The sequence below is a fragment of the Arachis stenosperma genome, chromosome 8, assembly GCF_014773155.1.
Source record: "Arachis stenosperma cultivar V10309 chromosome 8, arast.V10309.gnm1.PFL2, whole genome shotgun sequence".
Lineage (NCBI taxonomy): Eukaryota > Viridiplantae > Streptophyta > Magnoliopsida > Fabales > Fabaceae > Arachis > Arachis stenosperma.
The window spans coordinates 47,810,403-47,834,483 of NC_080384.1; the positions used below are offsets into that span (position 1 = coordinate 47,810,403).

The 24,081-nt window shown below is 30.7% G+C and overlaps 1 protein-coding gene, 1 long non-coding RNA gene and 2 pseudogenes across 4 annotated transcripts; 2 read left to right on the forward strand and 2 right to left on the reverse strand.

Annotated features, from left to right (window-relative positions):
- Positions 1–999: 999 nt before the first annotated feature.
- Positions 1,000–3,436, forward strand: LOC130944012 (uncharacterized). Of its 2 annotated transcripts, XR_009071950.1 has the most exons (6): positions 1,000–1,388; positions 1,707–1,766; positions 1,886–1,918; positions 2,022–2,062; positions 2,183–2,265; positions 3,248–3,436. It is a non-coding gene; the product is annotated as an uncharacterized LOC130944012 (long non-coding RNA). The 2 variants fall into 2 exon arrangements; XR_009071949.1 differs by lacking the exon at positions 3,248–3,436 and having other exon boundaries at positions 1,007–1,388; positions 2,183–2,736.
- On the reverse strand, positions 3,377–11,708 carry LOC130944010 (cyclin-A2-1-like). Of its 2 annotated transcripts, none has more exons than XM_057872128.1 (12): positions 11,455–11,708; positions 10,062–10,393; positions 9,290–9,536; positions 8,744–8,877; positions 7,805–7,897; positions 7,584–7,717; positions 6,970–7,045; positions 6,809–6,885; positions 6,666–6,699; positions 6,285–6,434; positions 5,321–5,385; positions 3,377–3,612 (listed from the first exon to the last, which is right to left on the reverse strand). In XM_057872128.1, exons 2-11 carry the CDS (start codon positions 10,332–10,334, stop codon positions 5,353–5,355), a joined length of 1,251 nt encoding a protein of 416 aa, XP_057728111.1. In that variant the 5' UTR covers positions 10,335–10,393; positions 11,455–11,708; the 3' UTR covers positions 3,377–3,612; positions 5,321–5,352. The 2 variants fall into 2 exon arrangements, with proteins under 2 accessions (XP_057728111.1, XP_057728110.1); XM_057872127.1 differs by having other exon boundaries at positions 5,321–5,455.
- A 2,829-nt stretch (positions 11,709–14,537) lies between these two features.
- Positions 14,538–17,203, forward strand: LOC130946091 (zinc finger CCCH domain-containing protein 25-like; annotated as a pseudogene).
- Positions 17,204–17,891: 688 nt separating this feature from the next.
- Positions 17,892–19,472, reverse strand: LOC130943944 (UDP-glycosyltransferase 71K1-like; annotated as a pseudogene).
- Between the last annotated feature and the right edge of the window lie 4,609 nt (positions 19,473–24,081).

Consider the following 24,081-nt stretch of genomic DNA (forward strand, 5'->3'; position numbering starts at 1 on the left):
AGAAGATACAATCTGTCATCAATTGTAGAGTGCATGGAGAAAAGTTGAAAGTTTTTGCAAGATGAGGTCTGATTTGGTAAATTTATTTTTATAAAAGATTTAATTTTTTTTCAAACAAACTATTTATTTTGAGTTTGGCAAAGAAAAAGATCACTTATCATTTTAAAAAAAATTAAAAGTTTTTTCTAAAAGCATTTAAAGAGATATTGTTTAAAGTTAATTTGTTAACTAAAAAATATAATATTATTTCATGTATTATAAATATTCAAATTTATTCTTAGTTAAATTATTAATACTAAATTTCATTCAGAATCAAAATTCTTTATCTATTTATTTATATTATAATTATTTTAAATTTTAAAACTTATTTTACTAACAACGTTTATGATTATTTAAAACCATTTTCAGTTAATTTAAAAAAGAAAGGTATTACACTCTTTAAAAAAATATTTTTCAAAAACCAATTTTAATAATTTACTTATGAATAATAAAAAAAAATTTAAATCTAATTTTGTATTTGTCTTATAAAAATTTTCTCGTATTTAATATTTTTTATTCTGATATAAGATTTGATTCGGTTGATTTAGGATAAACAAAAAATATAAGTAACGTGATTTCAATTTATCATAAAAAAATTGAGTAGGTATGATTTGATTATAAAAGAGAGTATTTTGTTGTAGAAAGAAGATGAATACATTAAAAAAAGAACGTGTGTATTTTCTTTTGTTTTTTTTGTCTGACTTTGAAATATTTTAAATTGTTTTTTTTAAATATTTATTAGGAAAAACATAATTTTTAAAAAATGATAAGTTAATAATAAATTAAATGGACATGTAAAACTAAATGTGTCAAATATCATATGCCTTTGTGCACAGTGCACAATGCGTAATAAAAAATATAAGAAATATCTAATATTTTTGTGTATGTTGCATAATTTAAAATACCTGTTGTGCTTTAGAAATACCTTTACAAAGTTACAATTTTATGACGTGTAATAGCACGTGTCAGTGTCAGATGCAAAGATATATCTGTTTCTTTATGTGTACAGTCGGTTCTGTGTGTGTTACATTCTGAATTTTTCTATCAGTATGCGTGGTCTAAAATACACCATACTTATTATATAGTAGATTGTGTTAATATCAAGTATCTAGTATTTCTGTACAATTTAAAATATATGGTACTTTTATATATAATTGATTGAATATCTTGTCATGAAAGATCTAAATTTTCGCAGTTTGAGTGCAGTAACTTAAAATATAGAGTATAATTTAAGAAAAAAGAGTACAATCTATCGTCAATGCAGAGTGCATGTATGGAGAAGAATTGATTCAATCAAAAGAACATGAAACGAGATTTTCTACTGATGCCATTGTCATAATGAGGCAAAGGTCAGTTCATCTTCCTTTTTTTCAAGTTTTAATTCTGAGACATTTATATTTCTTTCCTGTTCCTCAAGTTAGCCCTCTTGTATCTGAAAAATTTAAGTGGTGTTCGTTAGACTAATTTGAGAAGTGTATTTGTGGAGAAAGTGTTGAGGTGAATATCAATTGACTCAAACTACAATTTTTGAGAAACAGTCAATTTCCTTTTAGTAGCAGATTGCAATACCTAGGACTTTCAAATCATTATTTTTAATTCTTATGTTGTGGCAATCCATTTTTTTCTCTTTAATTGGAACTTATTTTACCATCTATGTTTCTCCGCAGGATGATATCAGGATTGTTCCGAAACTTAGACATGACATTCCCCGTCATTAAGTTAAATAGGTATGCTTATTAATTTGAACACCGATAATTTGAGTATCACCAAAATTTTGTGCTCCTTCTCCCTTTTGTTATTTCACATGTTAATCAATTCGATTGAATATTTTTGGATTGTTTTCCAGGTGATATGTTCACTTTGTGGGACTGAACAAGAGGTAAGTCTTGTTAATGATAAGAGAAGATCAAACTATTAACATAGATTAGGATAAAGCTTTATTTTTGTTAGTTATTGAATGATTCTGAAATGTTTCAATACAGAACTGGAGGATCTGAAAATTGCTTCCACTGCGACAAGTGTGGTAAGTCAATCGTTTTACATTTTCATGCTTTCCTTTAAAGTAGCAACACTGTTGTCTTAATTTTTGACCCGTAAGCTTCTTTTCCAACTATCATTCTAACAACACTTCTTTTCTTCCAAGGTTGTTGCCACTCAACTCTGCTGAAAAATAGTCACACTTGTGTGGAGAAGGCAATGCATCATGATTGTCCTGTTTGTTTTGAGGTCAAATTTTGTCTTTGTTAATTTCGTAATGTGCTCCTATTGGTCTATTAAAAGGGTTAATAATCAAAATGGTCAAATAACTTGGTGTAATACACATCTTTGATCAATATTAACAAAAATTAGCCCACAAAAATTACTCAACAATCCTCAAACAAATTTATTATTTATAAATAATTTTTTGTAGGGAGTGAATTATTTTAATTAAAAAATGCATTTGATCATGTAGATCGACAATTGATTTTTATTAGGGTAAAAATACTTGTTATGTGATATGGTCAAGTGGATTTTCTAATTAAATATGAATTTAATCTTGTTATATAAAATATCATTTTTGGTGTTAGACCCCAAACAAAAGCGAGAAAAAGGGGGAAAAGGAAAAAAAAAGGTTGAGATAAAGGTAACAACAAATTAAATGTGAAGAAGAACGCAAGGTTATATAGATATAGGTATCAATCATATTAAGTATACATTAAAATTAATCACTAAAATAAAATATGTATTAAATTATAAAATATATATTAAAAATAAATTAAACTATATATGTATTTATATACACCTATATAGTATATAGTAGGTGATTTTAGTTTGCATTATTTTCCTATAAAATAAACATTTTTTTAAAAAAAATTCATGCTTAAGTAATAAAGTAAAGTATGTTTATTTTTAAACTTTTAAAAGTTTATTTTGATGCTTCACATGAAAATTATACTCTAAAATATATTTGAAAATTATGAATAAACTTAATTAAAACATTAAAAATTTTTTTAAAATTTTTCAAAAAATGTTTTACCTAAATGAGGACTACACCAAAATTTAAAAGTGGTATAATAGATGTCAACATGAAAATAATAATTTAAGAAACATCTTTCCTTCTATCAATTGTTGCATGTTGTAACAGACTAAAAGAAACATAAATATAAACTGTGCATTTTTTTTTTACCTTTTTGACAATTTGATAATACAAACAAATGTTTCAATACAGGAAAAAATCTTGAAACAGCCACAATGGTACAACCTCCACGAAATATCTACTTTGATGTTAGTACCTCAACTCATTGCTTTTAACCGTATAACATCATATAATGTAACAATTTTAATGTTACACTGAAATCTGGAATTTGCCAGAATTTTGAGACCACCTTATATGTTACAAACAGCAGTAATTAGAAATTACAAAGATCAATTGGTAACATATGTCACTCACAACTGATGATAACATCGTTGTACTGTACCAGAAATTCCGAAGTCATGCTTTTAGACTTTTGAGTTGCATTAATTTACACTTGAAACTTGGAAGAGCGATTGCACTGGTTTTGGATTTGGAGACAGTGTTGCCACACAATTGAACTGTCACAAGAAGCAAAGTTCATTTTCAAGTGATGTTCTCATTAACATTTTTAGAGAACATACAAATAAATATTATAATGTCTCGTGATATATAGGGAAAGAGAGAAGGAGAAAAACAAAAAGGATCTTATCCTAAGTTGGTTAGAGTGAGAATTGGAGTGATGTTCACTGTTGAAAAGACAGTAAAATCTTGTTTTAGGTCGTATGTAAGGGAAGAAAAAGGTTTGGTATATGTAATTTTATTAAATTTATAAGTAGGTCTTTATATATATATATATATATATATTCAATTGGATTCTTACATTGCTTTTAATTTAGTAATTAGGTCCTTTTCATATCAAAAACGTTAAAATTATCAAAATATTTCTATCAAAAAACATGTAGTAATTAAAAGGAAAAAAAAAGTATAAGAATCTAATTGCAAATTGGTGAAATCATAAGGACCAACAGAGTAATTAAATCGGAAAAAAAAACAATGGCTAAGGATAGAAAGAAAAATTAGAAGATTTTGCAATGAGATAATCAAAAGAGAACTAAATATAAACAGTCTTAATGCAAATATAATACATGACAAAATGCAATAATGTTATTTAATTCATACAACTAATTCATAAGATTTTGTTGTTATTAAGTTGGGTTGAGTGGTTGACTATATAAATTAAACCATGTTTCGATTTCAAGGTATTCTACTATATTGAGCTAATCACCGGATCAACTCCTTTACTTGTCTATTGCCAACATCAAAGTATTTATACATGAAAGATATTTATTATATATTTTAATTCCAAGACCCACTACAAAAAGGCATGTAACTTTATTTTCATTGTATCATCTAAGTGCTTTGTCAAAAATATATATAACCAAATTTTTGTTACATCGTTAGTTCATTTTTAATTATTTTTACAATATATAATAAAAACTTAATTTTTATAATAAAGCAATCACATAATTTTAATCTCGTATTTTATAATAAAGCAATCTCATAGATTTAATTTTAATAAATTTGACTTATTTTATATAATGAATATACTGGAGATTATATCATTCTTTATAGAATACAAAATTTTTACTCTATTGTTTGACAATTATTTATTTATTTTTTTAACATTATATCTTTTTTCTCTTTAACTATTTTGCGGTGATATATTAATGTGGAGGAAGAGAAATGCTTCCTCATTAGTATATAATAATAATAATTACACTAAATTGAAACTTAAACCCTTCTAATATTATAAGCATTTATATGTCGATTAATTCACCAATTTAATTATTAAATAGGAATACCCAAATTAGTTCATATAGAATATTTAGTCGAACACTTCCATACCAAACAAATTTTAATTACGAAAATTAGCCTCAATTTTTTATTTTAATATTTTGTTAGACAGATCATTTACGTGTTAAATTTTGCTAAAGATTTTATACAAATCTTTATATAATTTTTTTTATAACTTTTTACGTTATTTAATAAAAGTCCTTAAAAATTTTTAAATTCTCAAATTAGTCCATTCAGGTAGTAAGCAATATAACCTGGAGAAATTCAAAGACTAATTTAATAATTAAAATTTAATAAAAATTAAAATATCCGATAAAATATTCCTTTGAAAACTAATTTAGGATATTACTTTTATTAGTGAAGATAGTAAACACCAAAATTTTGCACAAAAATCTTCCCAATCCCTATATATATAGTGCGGAAAATTCTTACCTTATGTTGTTTATACTTTTCACGTATAGCATTCAAGGAACTGGCTTTGGTGTTGAGCTGCAAATCTACAAGTGCAAGAACAACAGTTTCAAGCTCTGAGGCTTTGTAGTTTGTATAGTACTCCAGAGTTAGATTCTGCATAATTAAAACATGGTTTTAACTAACTAATTCTCTTGGAAAACTGATTAAATATAAAAATATATTAAGCCGGAACTGAATAAACAAGAATATAGTTTTCAACTATGAAGCACGGACACTTGGCTGAGTTGCAGTGTCCGCGTATCGAACATATTTTGAACATGACATTCATTGACACTTGTCTGACACGTGTGTCTGCTGTGTCTAGCCTTGTCTTAATAAAAATAAAAATTTCTTCTCATACACGTTTTGATATACCTAAATACTATCACGTGTCAGTGTGTCCAGCCTTATTCTTAACATGTATTCTTGAAATAAGTTTAGAAATAATATATATTATAATTTATTAAAACAAAATATATTTTAAATACTTTATATAATTAAAAGAAAACATTAAAAACAGTTAAAAAAATATTTTATATTTTAATATCAATAAAATATCAAAATATCATTGTAATTTATCTAAAAAATACTTTATATTTTATATATATGTCATGTTCCCGTGTCTTGTAAAATTTTAAAATTTGTGTGTCCACGTGTCCCGTGTCATGTCGTGTCTCATGTCCTAGTCAGTGCATCATAGGTTTCCAATAAATTAGATACCATGAAAGTTATAAAACCTATGTAATGTTTGATTAGAGAGGCAAAAAATACAAACCAAAAGAGACAATGAAGACAGAGACACAAAAATTGTCTTTGTATCCTATTTCGTAGTGTAAGAAATAATTTTTTTAATATAAAATGTGGATATTAGTTAGAAAATCCTTTGAAACATTGAGGTGCATCATCTTGGATTTAAATAGTCACAAAAAAAAGCGGTTCATACCCATGGATGTTCTGATTGGTTTAAAGTCCATCTTGCAAGGAACACAGCAGATGCAGCTATAAGGGAAGGTAGAAACTGCAAGAAACTGTACTCAACAAGGGTAAGCTCTGCTAAATAATTTGCCAGGAATTCCAATTCGATGTGAGGAACCTGCGAAGAGATTGATGGTTTTGCTTTTAGAATCATGGTTTAATTTGTCTATAAGTGCTTATGATTTGATCTTATTTTCAATCAAATCCCTACTTAAAACATTTTAACATGTTCCATACATTAGAAATTTATAAGAACCTAATTGAAAATTGAATTCAAACAATAGAAATTTACATCATAGTTAAAGCTAGAATCATCTTATGTTAAATTGGTGGATAACAAGTATCATACCTTGTATGAAGATTGTGCTGCTTGGATGAATCTCCTGAAAGCCAAAGAAAGATCATCATAGATCAGTACTTCAGTGGAGCTTTAACTTTATGGCATTTTCCAATAAAAGGTGGATGTATATATATGTAGTACATATAATATACCTCAGAAATGTTTTGGTTGTTGGAACAGATAAATGAAAATGCAAAATGTTTAGAACTTCACTCTCCATTTTCAATACCTGTGAAAATGGCACTTATTAGATTATGCTTTATAGTTTATAAAAAACGTTCAAATTCAAGCCCTACTACAAAATATGCAATACCTCTTCTTTTGTGTAAGTGTTATCTGTGATGAAGCAAAATTCCTCCACTCTAGGAGCACAAATCTCTTCATACTTTCTTAAATCCAAAAGAAGTTAAGAAAAAAAAAGTAAGACATTTTAGAATTTCCTAATATTATAGGAAGAATAGAAATGATATCTTATATTATCATTTAATGACTATCAACAAATTGCACCAGGAGTTACTAGAGTAAAACTAACAATGTCACAGAGAAGAGAGAGTATAATGAAAAAGTTATATTTGAGAAATCTATAAAATTACCAACAAATCATAACCAGAATATTTGAGTGACTGAAAAAATAATTATTATTAATTCATAATCGCTATACTAGTCATTATCAGTTTTATACTTTTACGCCTTTATCATCTTAAAAGTCAGAATGACTTGGTTTCTGTTATCATTTTCAATGCCATTTCATATTTTCATAAAGAAAAGAAGTGAAAACAATAGAATTTCATTTTCTATTTTCACTTTGTCCACCATGAAATCTTAAAAACATAAACCACTAAAAGTGAAAACAAAAACCATACAAAAATATCTATCCTTTAGAGATTAAGAAGTGCCCATTTATGAGCCTGTGGAATTCGCACTTACGATGCAATGAGCATGCAAGTAACACCAAGCAACTGGAGTCTTTGTTTCTGCATCAATTTTGCTGAGAGATACCTATCAATGAGGTTTACTGTAAGGTAAAGTGTGTCTGGAACCAAGTTATATTCCTCGGTAACCTGAAACATGATAAAGCAAACCCTTTAGCCAAAAAAAAGGGACTTATAACAGAAATGTAGATAATGTGCCAAGGTCATAAAACTAACCTCCACAAGCCAATCAATCAAAATTCCCCTCATGGTAGGACTGATATCTTGCTGCAACTCTCCCATGTAATTCGATATTGGTCTTCTTGAGAGCTGGATATACATTTAACAAAAGTTTATTGCCAAATCTTTTTTGTAATAAACCTTAGTATCATTCTGTTTTCTTGGCATTTTTATAATTAATTTCCCATGCTGCATAAGCATGGGTACACTATTCAAAAGGGCAGCTTGGGACACACATCCTACATCAAAGCAAGGTTTGGGAAAAGGTGGCACTAATGTCAGCTTAACCTGACAAATGCATTAGTGGCTAATCCCCTGGCTTGACTCTTGACCTAAGAACCAACTCAATCGTTGTTCCAAGGCTTGCCTTGCTTAGATTGGGCACCAATACAAGTAGAAAGTACCAAAATTTTGCAGAAACTAGGATACTATATTATATAGCATTATAAATTAAACAGTTATAATAAACATAAGTTCAAAAATGTGTAAAAAGAGATGAGATTTGAAAAAATATAATAGAAGTTAGTCAATCAAAGTAAAATCAAATAATTTCACAGCAACATGTGATGGTTAGTCTAAGGCTAATTTGTATTTACATCATTCTTTTATTATAATATTTAGACTAATAAGTTCCATACCAGTACCAATAACAGCAATTAAAAAATAAATTAAATTAAATTAAATTAAAAAAAATTCTATCATGCTGCAATGTTGATATTATTATTATGTCATAAAATAAAAGAACGCTCTCTGCTGTTTCAAGAAGGCTTGCTTATTTGGGACGTTATACTCTGAGAGAGCCTAACAATAATAATGTTATAATGCCCTTGAAGTGTGGCAGCAGAAAAGCAGAAGCAATTGAAGTTTACATCAAAACATTGTTTAGCAGAGGCTAATAGCAGTTGTCACCCGCTACATATAACTAAGATCACAAACCTCTGTGACACGAATATTATTGTATATTTCAGGTGCATAAGAACTCCAAACTTCAGGATCCTTTATCTCGGAATCAATGTCCACAATGGCCAAGCAATCTGATGCTCCTAGTTTCTCACAAATCATATCTATGTCTGCAACATCCAATCAAATGTGTGTTTAGATTAGCTTTTCTTTTCTATTCTAGGCAATCGGTATGTAGACCCTGTTACTAAAAATCCGATTAATCCATCTGAGGAAACTCAAGACCACTGGGAAGAGGACGAGCTTTGCCTACCACTCAATCAGCCATGTGTTGGTAGATTAGCTTATTTTGGATTCAAAAACAGTTTATCTTTTATAATCAACAACCTTCTGAGACAAGACAACTTTGACGGAGAGAGGGGGGGGGGGGGATTATATCAAAAAAATCTTTTCAATACAGTGATACAGCCATCAAGACTACGAAACATTAAGTGCAAGGTCCTGATAAACTATATAAACTAAGATATTATCTTTCTAGTGTATGATGCATCAATTTAGCTAGAAATGGGATCATTTCAAAACCTTTATTTGGAGAGCTCGGACCATCAGATTTCGCAGTGTCTTGCACCGAAAGCACGTTGTCTGCTATACCATGTTCTCTTATGCTATTGGACATACAATGTTCACCAGTGGTGTCATGTGATTCTACCATCCTTATTGTGGATACTTCTTTAGTTAACTTTGCTCTAACATCCCCTTGTGATGTTGAAACTTCAAACGAGACATTTGAAGCCAGTTTTGTGTTTTTCTTCTTATTAACTCTTCTTGCCTACATATTGGACATTGAACCAGCACCACCATTTGAGAATAGAAAGATTAAACATACTTGAATCGATTATGAGTGAGGAAGTACAGGACAATGATATATGAATTAGAAGTATTTGCATTTTCAAATATTTCTTTCGATGTAATAAGACATAACTGAATGTCTATATAAAACATTTACACTCAGACTGTATCAAAAAGAGATTTATAATACATTTTTATTTTACAAAATTTACATTATGAATATAATATATCTTAGTATCTTACTAATGATAATACTTATAATTATATAACTCTTATGACCTTCATAATGAACTATCACTATGCATCACCAACTGAAACTTACAGGGACATTGAAGCCTATACTTACATAAATTCGCAACTTTGTAGAACTCAACGAATCAATTATGAGCGGGAAAATAAAGACCGATGAATCAGATATAGTTTCATTTCCATTTTTTTTAAGGAAAAAAGACTTATAAATCTAATTCTACATTTGAAGGTACAGTGAAGCCTTTTTCATGCATACCTGAAATGTTGAAGCATTACTACAGATGTTAGTTACATCATTAAGCACTTGTTTTCTCTTATCCAGGGGATCAACAACTACAGAAGTTTTGTTCTCATCAGAACCTGTTCTTGTGAAACTTCCTCTAAGTACATGTTTCTGCTCATTTTTAAATGATGGTCTTGAGTAGGGTGGTATCCCTCCAACTGATCCTAAGACCTTAGCCCTCGCTCTTGTGATTCGATGTGGACGCTCTTCGTCTTTGGCACTGGCTGCTTTATTTGCTTTGTTCATTCTTATGTGCCTAGAAGAAGAGCAACCCCAAGTGCCTTATACGAAAATCTTGCTCATACCTGTTTTTCAATAATTAAGTTACCATAAGATAACAGCAACAGAAAATAACAGTGCCAAAGATTGTAAATAAACAAACAGAAATAAAGCCTTGTAGCAGCAAAAGAAAAATATCTCCTAATATTTCAATCATAGTTTGGTAACTAGAACGTCAGTATAGGGATAGTTACATCGTTCGTTTCAAGACATTCTTCGCTACTTTTTATGTACAAATTCTAAGTATTCTTTTATAGAGTATTCGGTATACGTAGGCAGGTAAATAAGAGAACCAATATAACTATGATTACTCTGTCTAGTTAATGTATGAATTACAAAAATTAAGGTACCCTTCAAACATTAAGAAGCCTAATTCTTGAATAACATGCTTGTTAAGTGATAACATATCATTCATTACTCACTCACCCGCCCACTCATACATCAACATCTTACCAAAACACATAGATATGCAACATTAGAGGTCATACCATTGTGCTACTCTTTTGTATTATAACCTCCTCCCCTCCCGCTATGCCATCAAGTGATAAAACATCATGACAAATTATTTTTAGTAATTGCAATATTTCTTTGATTTCTTGACTTGATTGAACCATTAAACAAGCTTTTAAAACCAATAAAAACAAAAATTGAATTGGCTCCTTGATAGCTACATCATAACCCCCACCATAGTCAAAAGTCAAAACCCAAAAGAAAAAAAAAATGAAAATTGTAAAGTAAGGCATGGTCCCAAAGTCTTATCCTTCCTTGTTCTTCCTTTTCTCAATTTTCCTTTTTCTCCTTTGCCACTGACCAAAATTGATTTACCCAAAGCAAATCTCACGTAAAATCAAAAGCAGATTTTTCTTTCACCAAATTTTATCTAAATACAAGGTAATGCAGCTCAATCTCCAGATCTACACAAAACAATTAAAAAGGAAAAAACACTTTCCCTGAACGCTCCAAAACAAACTCTAACCCTAAAATTAGATTAGACCACAAATTGAAGCTTACTGATCAATTAACTATGTATCGTACTAATAGATGCACATAGATACATGTATTTATGAGATAATGCAGCTGAGCGTACCTATTTGGCAAGCTCATGCAATAACCTTCAATGGCGGATATATATAGATAGATAGATACATGCGAGAGTTGAGAGTGATCTATGCTGATATAAAGGTAGAGAGGAGCGTTGGTTTTGTGAGCGGGACAGAGGCACAGTTCAAATAAACAAAAAATAATATTAAAAAAATGAAAAGAAAGAAGAGATCAAGAGAAGACAGAAGTGAAGCAAAAAAGACAATTAATGCAATTTCAACCCTCCTCTTTTTCTCCCGTTTTTGTCTATGCTTTAATGGGGTGATGCCTTTTCAATTTCATTTCTTTAATACACGTGAACCAAATTCACCGTATACACGTCAGATTATGATTATAGTAGTATTAACTTAGTTTTCTACTTTAAGAAATGCTAGAAAGTTATTAAAATTTTTTATTTTTAATTATTAATTAGTTATTAATTTTTAAAAATATATAACAAAATATATTTTTATATTATTATATTAAATAAAAAATATTAAAAAATTATTAAAATTTATTATTTTTAGTCATTCTTTAGTTTTCAATAATTAAAAATATGAGATAAAGTATTTTAGGCCGTATTTGTTTTCAAAGACGGGATACTGAGACAGTGACGTAAAGACACAAAATTATTTTTGACAGATAAAATATAGACAGAGATATTATATCTAAAGACATTAACAAAGGACACAACTTATTTTTTATTTTTTCTTTTATTATTTTTGTTAATTTTTCATAATTATATTTTTTATTATTATATTTTTCTTCTCATAATTTTTTACAAAAAGAATAAATTAAATTTTTATAATTTGTTATACTTTATTACCAAACAAAATACAAAAATACTAAATTTCATGTCTCTCTTTTTTATTATGTCTTATTTTCATTATTTTGTTTTATCTTGTTCTCAAAAATAAATGCAGCCTTATTGAATTGCTAAAACAAAGATTAAAGAAATTGAATTGATGGCTAAGTGATAGCCACAACTAATAAATTTTGAGTAACTAAGTGATAGCCACAACTAATAAATTTTGATAACTTTTAGTATTTTCTACTAAAAACATTAAATTAATGACTAAATGATGATAAAAAATAATAAATTTTGATAATTTTTAACATTATTAATGTAATCAAATTATTATTATGTGGATATATAATTCTCCCAATATAGAATATAGAAATAGATGGATTTTTTACTTATTATATTTATCCATTTATATAATTTTTTATATATTTTTTTATTTAATGTCTATTTATAAGATGTATTGGTGATTTTATAGACAATTACTTATTTCATGTAAATTTTCCTTACGTATTTTCATAAGTTATCCCAAATTACACATATTGATAAAAAAATATATTATTTTATTTATATAAAAAAGTCTAGAAATAATAGATAGCATGAATAATTTAAATATGATTACATTTAATTTGTTATGTCTATTTATTATAAAATTTAGTGGTGATTTTATAGATCATTTATGTATTTTATGTAAAAAAAAAATCGTATTTATCATAAATTATAACAGAATTACATATATTGATAAATAAATATTATTTTATTTATAAAATCTAAAAATAAATGGATAAGCATGGATAATTTAAATATGATTACATTTTTTATGTCTATTTATAAAGTTTATTGGTGATTTGATAATTTTATGGCTAACTACATATGAAAAAATCCAAAACAATAATCAGATTTTTTTTTTTTTGAAAATATAACATCTTTTGCCGAAAAGAAATATTGTCTTTGTTCAGTTTGTTGTGATGCCTCTTTGTCTAAGAGGTGATTTTGCAACCTAGAGCCTAAGACTTTAGTTTAATAGTAAATTGTGATATTTCTTAAGATACTATAGCCGAATTCGAAATTTGGTTGAGGTTAAAAAGTGGATAGAAATTTTTAAATATTACGTATATAATATATTTGTGTGTGAGTTTATAATATTATAACTTAGAATTATGAAGTATTTAATCTATAAAAATTTGACTACAAGAAGTTAGAAACTAATAAATTAGTATTTCAATACTACGATGTTATCAAGATTTTAAGAACGGTAAAACAAGATATTTAAGGAAAAATAAATGTTTGCAACGCAAAAGAATCTTAAAATAAAATAGTTATTTTGATATTATACCTAATATCACATTTTATTGAACATATACACACCAAAAATGTCAAACATTTTCATTACGGAACAACGACTTAATAACTTCACAATTTTATTGCAATTTACTTTTGTGTTTTAATCTATTTTTTTATTGAAGTTATAATTTGTAAAGTAAATTATTGAATTTTATTATTTTATTATAAAATTTTATTGGTACTAAAAGATTTAAGTAGTGGGCAGTTTTATCTATATAAAAGTCTTTATCAAGAGAAGAGGGATAATGAATGGCATATTTTGAACTTAAAAATTGAAACAAATCCTCCAAAATATGTAATACTACAGAACAACAAAGTCTAATCTGCCCATTTTTTTGTGTATATCATCATGCTAAATACACTAGACATAAAAATGCTTATTATATGAGCAACGAATTACCTACTTTATTATAATATATGTATGATAAAATAATTTAAATATAACATGTTTGTTCTTACAATGCAGAAGTTATATATCTATATATGTTAGAGAAATGCAGGACGTGCGTCCAAACATTTTTTGAACTAAATATTTAACTAATTTGCATGTTTTCTTTTTTTTTGTTAGTATGATTGTTGTCATCCTACTGATATTCTTTTTTTTTCTCCTATACATACATTAATTTTGGTATAAAACACAAAAATTTAGTATATAACATACAAATTTTTAAAAAATTACATGTCTAAGATATTAACATCTGTATACAGCACACAAATCTTAGTATACAACATAAAATTTTTAAAGATCACATATCCAAAACATCTACACTTAATCAATGAAATATGCAAACACATGAATTTTGGTGTACATTACAAAATTTTTGATACATATCACAGAATTTTGATGTGCAGTACACAAATTTTTAAAAGTCAAAACATTGACTCACTAACAAATAAAATACATTCACAATAAAATTTGATAACAAATTGAAGAAATTAATTCTAATTCTTAAGAAAATTATTGTAACTTTGTAAGAAGAACACTGGTTGTGAATTGTGATCTCAGTTCTCAACTGAGTTGTCTACCTTCAAAAAAAAAAAAAAAAACTCAGTTGTCTACCCCCATACTCCTTCCTCCTACTGGTAGCAGCTTCCTGCCCTAACTTACACCCACACAAACTCTCTCTCTCTCACTTTCCAGAGACAGACAGAGAGTGCAACCCAATGAATCCGCTAACCCTAGTGAAGCGCATTCAGAGCATCAACTCCAAAGAAGCCTCTCTCGGAATCGGCGAAGATGCTTCCTGGCACGCCAATACAAGAATCCGCTTACGTCTTCGTCGGCGGCATCCCCTTCGACCTCACCGAGGGCGACCTCCTCGCCGTTTTTGCTCAGTTATCATTCCCTTTACGCTTTCATTTTTTACCTTTTTTCCCCTTGTTAATTTCAATTTTAATGTTCATTTGTATTTGGTTAAACTCAGGTATGGGGAGTTGTGGATGTTAATCTCGTTAGGGATAAAGGTACCGGAAAATCCAAGGGTTTTGCCTTCCTTGCTTGAAGATCAAAGGAGCACTAATCTTGCTGTTGGTGAGACTTTACATTTTCAATTTTTATATTTTGCACAACAAAATCATCTTAGAGATTTATCATGAGTTTTATCTATCAAGGTAGCTCATGCTGTTACATAATGAAAAGAAAAGAATAGAAAGGCTTAGACGTTGTTATTGTTGTTTTTGATGGTGTCTGTTTACAGTTTTTTTGTGTTCTCTGTCTCAGATAATCTGAATGGAGCGCAGATTTTGGGTAGAATTATTAGGGTGGATCATGTTGATAAGTATAAGAAAAGGAAGAGGAGATGAAGAGACCGAGCGCCAGAAGAGGAGCCCGAGGTGTCTGTAGAGCTTTCCAAAGAGGGAATGTACTCGCGGCGCTTCTTGCAAATTTTCTCATGATGAGCAGTAAGTTCACCATTATATTATGCTACAATGCACCCGGTTTTATTATGCATATTAATCCGATAGTTCTAAGTAAGAGGAATCTATAAGGACCACGAATGTTTAATGGTTTTAATTAGAAATACGATTTATGATAGCATACTAGGATGTTATAATCCATAACCAACCCCACCTAGTGGGACAAGACATAGTAATTGTTATTTGTTCATGTATTGGGATTTTTGTGAAAATGAAACTTATAATTAAATATTTTGGAATGATACCCCAGTGAAGAGCACAACACCGAAGAGTCTTATTGTACCTTCTATTACCAAAAACTTAACCTGATAATTTCTAGGAATATGCTTCAGTAACAGGAACATCAATGGCCATGTTAAGCAAATCTTCTAAGTTCTAAGCAGACCAGTGCACAATGTTGGTCAAAGAAGTTGCACAGATAATTTAAAAACTGTGACTGAAGCCTTGAACAAAATTTAGCTATTGCCTATATTCTGATTATTGATATATACCTTAAATGAGAAATTTGTTTTCGTTGTAATTAAGTTCTATTTTGCAATTTTTTGGGGGTTGGTTCAACTTGGTTTATCTGAACATCAATTTTTCCAAATAGTTCTTGTGTTGTTGATGTAAAATTACCAGCAATGGGATCTTAAAGAATGAATAAGTTAATTGGGTAACTTTTTCTTTGTTTATATAGTGGACTTGGAATAAATAGGAATTTTAATTGATAAAGTGATTACACTTGGTTCACTTATCATAAAGTATAATGGTAGACAGATCTTCTCAGCTCTAACTAGAAGTCTTCACTCATTTTCTTACCTTGTTTTCTCTACTTTCATTATTTACTTACTCTTCACTTTTGCTTTGCATACAATTGGGCTTTTGAAGTTGTTTATGGTATAAATGACGATTTTGAAGCTGTCCTGTTACAATTTGATATGTTTGAGTGATTGGTTGTCTTTGTTGTCGTTATTGGTTTATCCAGAGAGCTGCAAACACTGGTTGGGGTCAACGTGAGGATGACACCCCAAAATGGGTCATGACAATTCCAGGGTCCCAAAAAGGAAGACAATCTGGCAACAACCAATTAAATCGTATTCCTGAAAGTAGAGATAGAGATTCACGCCCCAGATCCCATGACAATGAGAAAGGATCTGACAGCCAACCCAAGAGAAGTGAAAGAAGAGAGGAGATGTGGAGGCGGCATGATGATGATCAGGGGAGAGAAAATAACAGTAGAAGGGATGAAAGAGATTTAAAAGGCATGAAGATGAGGATAACTTGAAGGAAGAGATTATAACAGTAGAAGAGATGAAAAAGATCAAGAAGGCATGAAGACGATGAGTCTGAACATAGGTCTAGAGAAGATCGATTTAGGAGAGAGGGGAAAAGATTTAGAAGGAGTGGTTTTGATGATATGGAACCTGAACCTAGATCATTAGAAGGGAAGACCAGAGGTCGACAAGACCAGATGATGTTGAGTTTGATCACAAGTCTAGGGATTCTAATGCAAGGGAGGATAACAGACCCAGGAAGCAAGATGACAATGAGTTTCCAGGTCAGCCAAGAGAATCAAGAAAGTACAATGAGATGATTTTGCTGGTAACAGGGAAGAAAGGAGATCAAGAAAGCACGATGAAGAAGATTAGCACCACGGTCAAGAGAAGACTATGACAAGAAGCGGGAAACAGATCGTATAGAACGATTCTGATTGATCGACCCAAAAGGAAGAAATGATTTTGATAGGAGACGAGAAGAGTCAGAAGGTAAAAGCGATTTGAGGCATGGGATATGGGCACCACAGTCCATTGTTACGAGGAGAAATGAGTATATTGGTGTGTTAACATCATCTGATAAACCGAAATTTGTTTCAGTGCTTATAATTTCCACGGTTACTTTGTTTGTCACATGATTACTCCCTCTATGCTGTTAGCGCCGTGATGAATTTCCTTTGGATTGGTGAGTTTTGATAAATATTGTGTTTGGTTCAATCAGCTCCATCTATCAATGCTAATGCATAATGAATATTTACATATATGGTTTACATCTGTTACTCATGCTATCATATTTTAAATTTCTCTACAGGCTTGAAAATAGTGAAGGCAAAGCTGTTATTTTTATTAACTTCGGTCTCTCTGACTTTGGTAATTGGACTGATTCATTTATTGCTGAGTCTTCATCAATGGAGTAAAAAATCATCATTTGGTTAGCAAAATATCTGCAATATTAACAATCATACTTAAGACATTTTCAGGTAACTTAGGGCTTAGATCTTTTACCATAAAGGGCTAAAATGAAAAGCATATAGAATTGATAGAATAATAGTAGTAGTTACTCAATAAAATCTTGATCAACAAACTACTACAACAATTTTCAACTCATTTCACTAAGAATGGCTTAGACAGGCCATAGCCATTTAAATAATTTAGCTTCGTATGTTGATTATAAGAAAGCACCAACACCAAATACAACAACAGCTATTGCCCATTACTTGCTGCCTTTCATATTATTAATAAGTTCTCCCAGCGATGTGAAAGAAGACCCACCTTTAAGGACAGCTTTTCTAGCCATATTTTTCATCTCTTTCACCTTCTTATGCACCACATTATCTCTGTCCATCAATTTTTTCAACCCATTTTCTATCTCATCTGCCATTATAACATCACTACCAGTCCTATAATCCAGTCTCATCTCCACTGCTAACCCAAATTCTTTAACCATCCGAAAAGCATTCAACTGTTGTTCCGCATAGATAGGCCATGTCAATATCGGCACCCCAAACCATAAGCTCTCCAAAATAGAGTTCCACCCGCAATGCGACACAAAGCCACCAATGGCCTTATGAGCAAGAACCTCCACCTGTGGTGCCCAACCACATATCATTCCTCTGCCTTCCATCCATTCCAAAAACCCTTCTGGTAAGGTTCTATCTGTATTGTCCGAGTTTGGCGGCAAGCCATAGCCCACAAGAACCTAATTCCACTGTGCTGAAGCGCCGTCGCTATTTCTCTTTTTTGAGAGGACCAAAGCTTCCCATGTCCCAAAACATAGAAACACAACAGAATCTGGCTGCTCATCAAGCCATTTCAATATCTTGTCATGCTGCATTTGGTCTAACTTCGGATTCGGATGACCTTTGATATCAATCAAAGGACCAACAGCATAGATAGGAGTTGTTTTTACATCAGACAGCGCATCAATAGCATGCTTTTCTACCTCATAAAAAGAATTAACAATGATCCCTTTGGTGTCTTTGAACCTCTGAGCAAGCTTATAATATGCAGCATATCCATCTCTATTAAATGCAGGACTAGGTAAAACATTTGAAGGAACTGGACTAGATATACCTGGAATCAACAAATCAGTATCAGAATCGGTGAACGGATCATCGATTTTGCGTTCGAGGAGAGCAACATTGAGAGCAGTAAACCCAACATTTGATGTCATGAACATGTAAGAAGGGACACCAAGTTCTTTTGCCACATCAACCATGGGCAAACAGAAGTAATCCATGACCAACCCAATAACAGGGTTTGAATCAGAGTCATGATAAGATGACAACATCTTTTGTATAGTGTTCTTCACATGGGGTTTGAGGCTCTCCATGAAGACTAAGATGTAGTGTTCTACTGATTTCATTAGAACCTCCTGCGGTGGCGGCTCTACTTCAGGGATATCAATGAGTTTGATCTGAGGCCATGAGGATACAACCGATTGGATGTGTGAATCTGCACAGGGAGCGAATGGGAACTTGATGTAGAGGATTGTGATAGAGAGGTCATTGTCATAGTTGATTAAGATCTTTGCAAGTTCAAGAGCTGAAACTAAATGGCCAAATCCTGGAGTGGGAAGGAAGATCAACTCTGCTCTATTGGTCTCCATTATCTCAATTCTGTGTGTGGTGGGAGATGATTTCTTCCGCTTATGTTTCACCTTAGCTTTTATAATCATACATAAAAAGGTGAAACAACGTTATAGATCCCTTTGTCTTATTGTCGGAAAATATTCATTTAACAAACACTACTGAAGAATTTTTCTCCATCACACAAGACAAGTGGGAAATGATGATGACACCTTCACTTTCACGGTTAGGTTTCATTATTTTTTATGTAAAGCAAGTATGGAGGGTCATTAAGTTGTCAACTAACTTGGAATTTATGGTTAGCGGACCCTGCTTACTGTGCAATCTGTCTCCACATAACCTTATCTTAAGAAGAGGCTACATGCATTCCATTTTTTTTTAATAATTTAATAGAATATATTTTTATTAAAATGTGTAATGTGTAGATAAATCACAATTTTAAATACACATTGTACATTTAGGATACACAGCCTAAAAAACCAATACTAACACAAATCGAATACTGTGTATAAGGAATATGATATATTATATAAAAAACAAGAAAATAGTTGCACCTAAAATATGATACAATTGTGTGGTTGTACATAAAGTGGATGATGAGTATTGAAGTATGGTAAGAAAGAAATTTTAGCTAATATAATCGGCATATGTGTATATTTATGTATGAGTCTCTATTCTCTATATCTATCTTACTATTCTCTATTTTTCTCCTTCTTCTTTGTACATATGGTTAGTAATAATTTTTTTTTTGGAAAAAACTCTGCGTACAAGCGATTAGGACTTGTAAGTATTACAAGTCAATTAAACTCTAACCCCCAAAATTCGCTGCAAGTGCTATATCCCTTACACGCGCTACATCCCTTCTTTTTCTCCTTCTTTTTTGATCGTTCTTTTCTCATCCTTTCTCACTGGTTTGTTCTTCGTCGTTGACGTTAGTTCCTCCACATACTGTTACGGCACATTTTCATTGCACCTTCTTCTTCTTCTTGCTGCACGTTCTTCTTCCTCTTCCTCTTCTTCTTCTTCTTTTCTTTTGTTTCTTGCCTTCTCTTTCTCATTCTTCATTTACGTGCTTTTCTCTCTGTTTTCTTTTTTCGTTATTCTCGATTTCTATTATTTTTTGACATCAAACTCTGAAATCGTTTTTGAAGAAGAAGAAGTAGCAGAAGATGAGGAGGAGAAAGAGAAAGAGTTCTGAATTATGCATGATTTTGGGTGTATTTCTTAAATCCTTTGGGTGTATTTTCTTTGGATGAATTCCTGTAACCGTTTGGGTCTATTTCTGTAATCTCTTAGGTGTATTTTATGTAATCGTTTGGGTGTATTTCTGTAATCTCTTGGGTGTATTTTATGTAATCGTTTGGGTGTATTTCTGTAATGCCTGCCATTTTTTCTGAAATGAAAAATACACCCATAGATATCAGTAAGATACACCCATAGATATGAATCAGATACACCCATAGATATCAGTCAGATATCACTCAAATACACCCAAATGATTACAGAAATACGCCCAAAGGATTACAGAAAATACACCCAGACGGTTACAAGAATTCACCCAAACGATTATAGGAATACACCCAAAGGGTTACAGAAAATACACCCAAAGGATTTAAGAAAATACACCTAAAATTCGTTGAAGTACATCTTATGCATAATTCAGAACTCTTTCTCTTTCTCCTCCTCATCTTCTGTTGCTTCTTCTTCTTCAAAAACGATTTTATCATGAAAAATCGAAAAAAAAACGAGAAAACAGAGAGAAAAGACGTAAATGAAGAAGAAGAAGAGGAAAACGAGGAAGAAGAACGTGCAGAAACGAAAGAAAAGGAGAAGAAGAAGAATAAGAGGAAGAAGAACGTGCAGCAAGAAGAAGAAGAAGAATTTCAGAAACCATGAAAATCGAAAAAAAAAAACGAAGAAGAAGAAGAAGAAGAAGAAGAAGAAGAAGAAGAAGAAGAAGAAAGGAAGAAGGAAGAGGAAGAGGAAGAGGAAGAGGAAGAGGAAGAGGAAGAGGAAGAGGAAGAGGAAGAGGAAGAGGAAGAAGAAGAAGAAGAAGAAGACGACGAAGACGAAGACGAAGAAGACGAAGACGAAGACGAAGAAGAAGAAGAAGAAGACGAAGAGGAACCGTTTGAGTGGGGCGCGTGTAGTTACGCTCCATTCAAAATGAGTTAATGCGCGTGTTAATGAAGTTTAGGCTGATAACTTGTAAAACTTGTACGGCCTTTTTACTTGTATGTGTAGCAGGCCCTTTTTTTTATAGTTTATTCCAAAAGATTTACAAAAAACGGTAAGAAAAGGGTGATATTTGAGTGCAATATAATTTGATGCTACGCATTTATCGTCTTGATCCTTTAGATTCGTCAAAAAATATACTCTTAAACAACATGGAGGCAATAAATTTAAAGAAAGTTGGGAGAGTTGTATAGAAAACATTTTCAGTCGAAATTGATTAGTATTTTGAGAATTTTTTAATAGGGTATTTTTTTTGTCGAAGCTAATCAGCATGTGAGGGTAATGTGCAACGTACATACTAAACAACGTAAGTAGTGGTTGTGGGCCGTCCTCTTCAATCTTATAGGAAGTCCCAGTAGCAGCAATACTGATTCACTTTGCCAAACCTCCCAATAGTGTCGAAGAAGACAATAATAAATCTGATTCGAATTATGTTGCTAAAATCGGGTCGTCTAAAAAGAGTGATTCTTCTGAGGAGTATGTGTCGAAAATTCCAACTGGTAGGGTGCTTGGCTTCTTCTTCCTTTTCCTTTGGCCATTTTACAATTATCGGATGTTCCAAGTCATTATCATACTCTTAATTTGGATGCAATGCAATTAAATGATCCTTTTAACTTTGACAAAGAACAAGATTACAACACAGATAATGTCGTAAAATTTTGAGTGGGCCATAGGTTTAGGAGTAGAGACGCTATTCTCATGATAGTGAAAAACTACAACATTTAAAAGAATGCTAAATATAGAATTTTGAAATCGAATAGAAGAAAATACCATTTTCGAATTAAGCAATTATTTACTGGGTGTTTATAGAATTTTTGTATAACACTTTGACAAAATTTAAACTACTAATAAATATAATATTTTATAATTTATAAAATTAACAAATAAATATTGATTACATTAACTACTTAAATTGAATTACAACTGATTAATTAAAATAAATTAATCTAACATATTATTATTCTCACACTTTTTTAATTAATTAAATTAAATTATTCTAATATATCAACTAAAATTAAATAAATCAAAATATTTTAATACATCAACTAATTAACTAATTAAAATAAGAGATAGACAAACTAATATCAAAATTTAATGCTTCCGTTACGTGCCACATTACATTTATTCTGTTAATATCCCTTGAGCAAATATAATTCCAGCACTTCATATATACTTTTAGTATTAAAATTAAAGTGTACCCAAATTTTTCAAAATTTACAAAACCTCTTAAATGAACAAACATCTTGACTATATAGCTTAAGATAGGGGAATAATGGGTCGGGTGAAATCGGATTCATCTTTACCCGAATTCGATTCTAAATAATGACTGAGTCTATTTTTGAGACTCTTACCCATCTTTAAATCCGGTGAAATAATAGTACTTTCAGGTCACACTATAATTAGGTCTAAATCGGTAAAGTTCAGACTTCGATAAATTTTATGTCAAAAAATTATGATGTATTTATTTATAAAGAAGAAAAAATATACTTGTTATCAAGAAGTTGATATCCATATTTGAATTTGAATTTGTCTATAAATTCTAATTTCGTGCTTCTTTGATTTATTTTCTAATTCAACTAAGTGTGATTAAAAATAAAATAATAAATTTATAATTAATATAACATAGTATTAGAATTAATTTAAAATATATATACTTTTTTTAGTCTTCTTAGAATGCACATGGGTCGGATGAATTCGAGTTTGCCTTGACCCGGACCCGAACCTAAATAATAACCGGATCTACTTTTGAGATTCTTGTCCGATCCTATATCTGATGAACTCACACTAAATTAATCCCTAAAGTGTTCGGATCCTGACCGAGCTTTCGAGCCGGACCAGACCATATATACCCTAGCTTAAGATATATGTATCTCGAGGATTGAGATTCGAAAACCACTAAAAATGTATTTTGCGTTCACATTCCTATTTTCGATATTTATTTTATATCTCAAATATACTTAAAATCTGTAGAGTTAATACTTAAAATGACTCCCAAAATTTGATCATTGATTCAGTTTGATCCTCTAATTTTTAATTGACCAAATTTATACCCTAAAATTTTAAGGCGTGACTCAAATTGGTCCTTCTGTCCAATTCTATCAACAGAGTGATGACATGGCACCCAAACCTCACCACATGCCTCTCCTTCTTCCTCTTACCATCGCCATCACCACCTCCCCTCTACCAACACCCTCCCTCTTCCAACAAACAACAACATTCACAACCTACTAACACCCACACATTTTCACTGCCACTTAAGAAGAGTCTTTCTATTATCTGATCCTTCTCTTTCTCACCATCAGTATCACCATCTTTCCTCTATCAACGTCCTCCCTTCCCAACAAACAATATTAACAATCACTAACATTAACAAATTGAAGAGAAATAAAAAAGAAAAAAAATATAATACTACACTTTAGTCTCTCTTAATAAGAATACAAAGATGAGTGCAATGGGTAAAGGTGTTTCTGAGGGTGCTTCGAATTTGGGAC

What these genes read in the sequence shown, in the direction of transcription:
- LOC130944010 (XM_057872127.1), bottom strand. Translation starts at nt 10,334, where the DNA reads ATGAACAAAGCAAATAAAGCAGCCAGTGCCAAAGACGAAGAGCGTCCA. An exon ending in TCCGAGCTCTCCAAATAAAG is followed by an intron (nt 8,878 to 9,289) that starts GTTTTGAAATGA and finishes TGGATGTTGCAG; the next exon opens with ACATAGATATGATTTGTGAG. An exon ending in CAGCACAATCTTCATACAAG is followed by an intron (nt 6,435 to 6,665) that starts GTATGATACTTG and finishes ATCTCTTCGCAG; the next exon opens with GTTCCTCACATCGAATTGGA.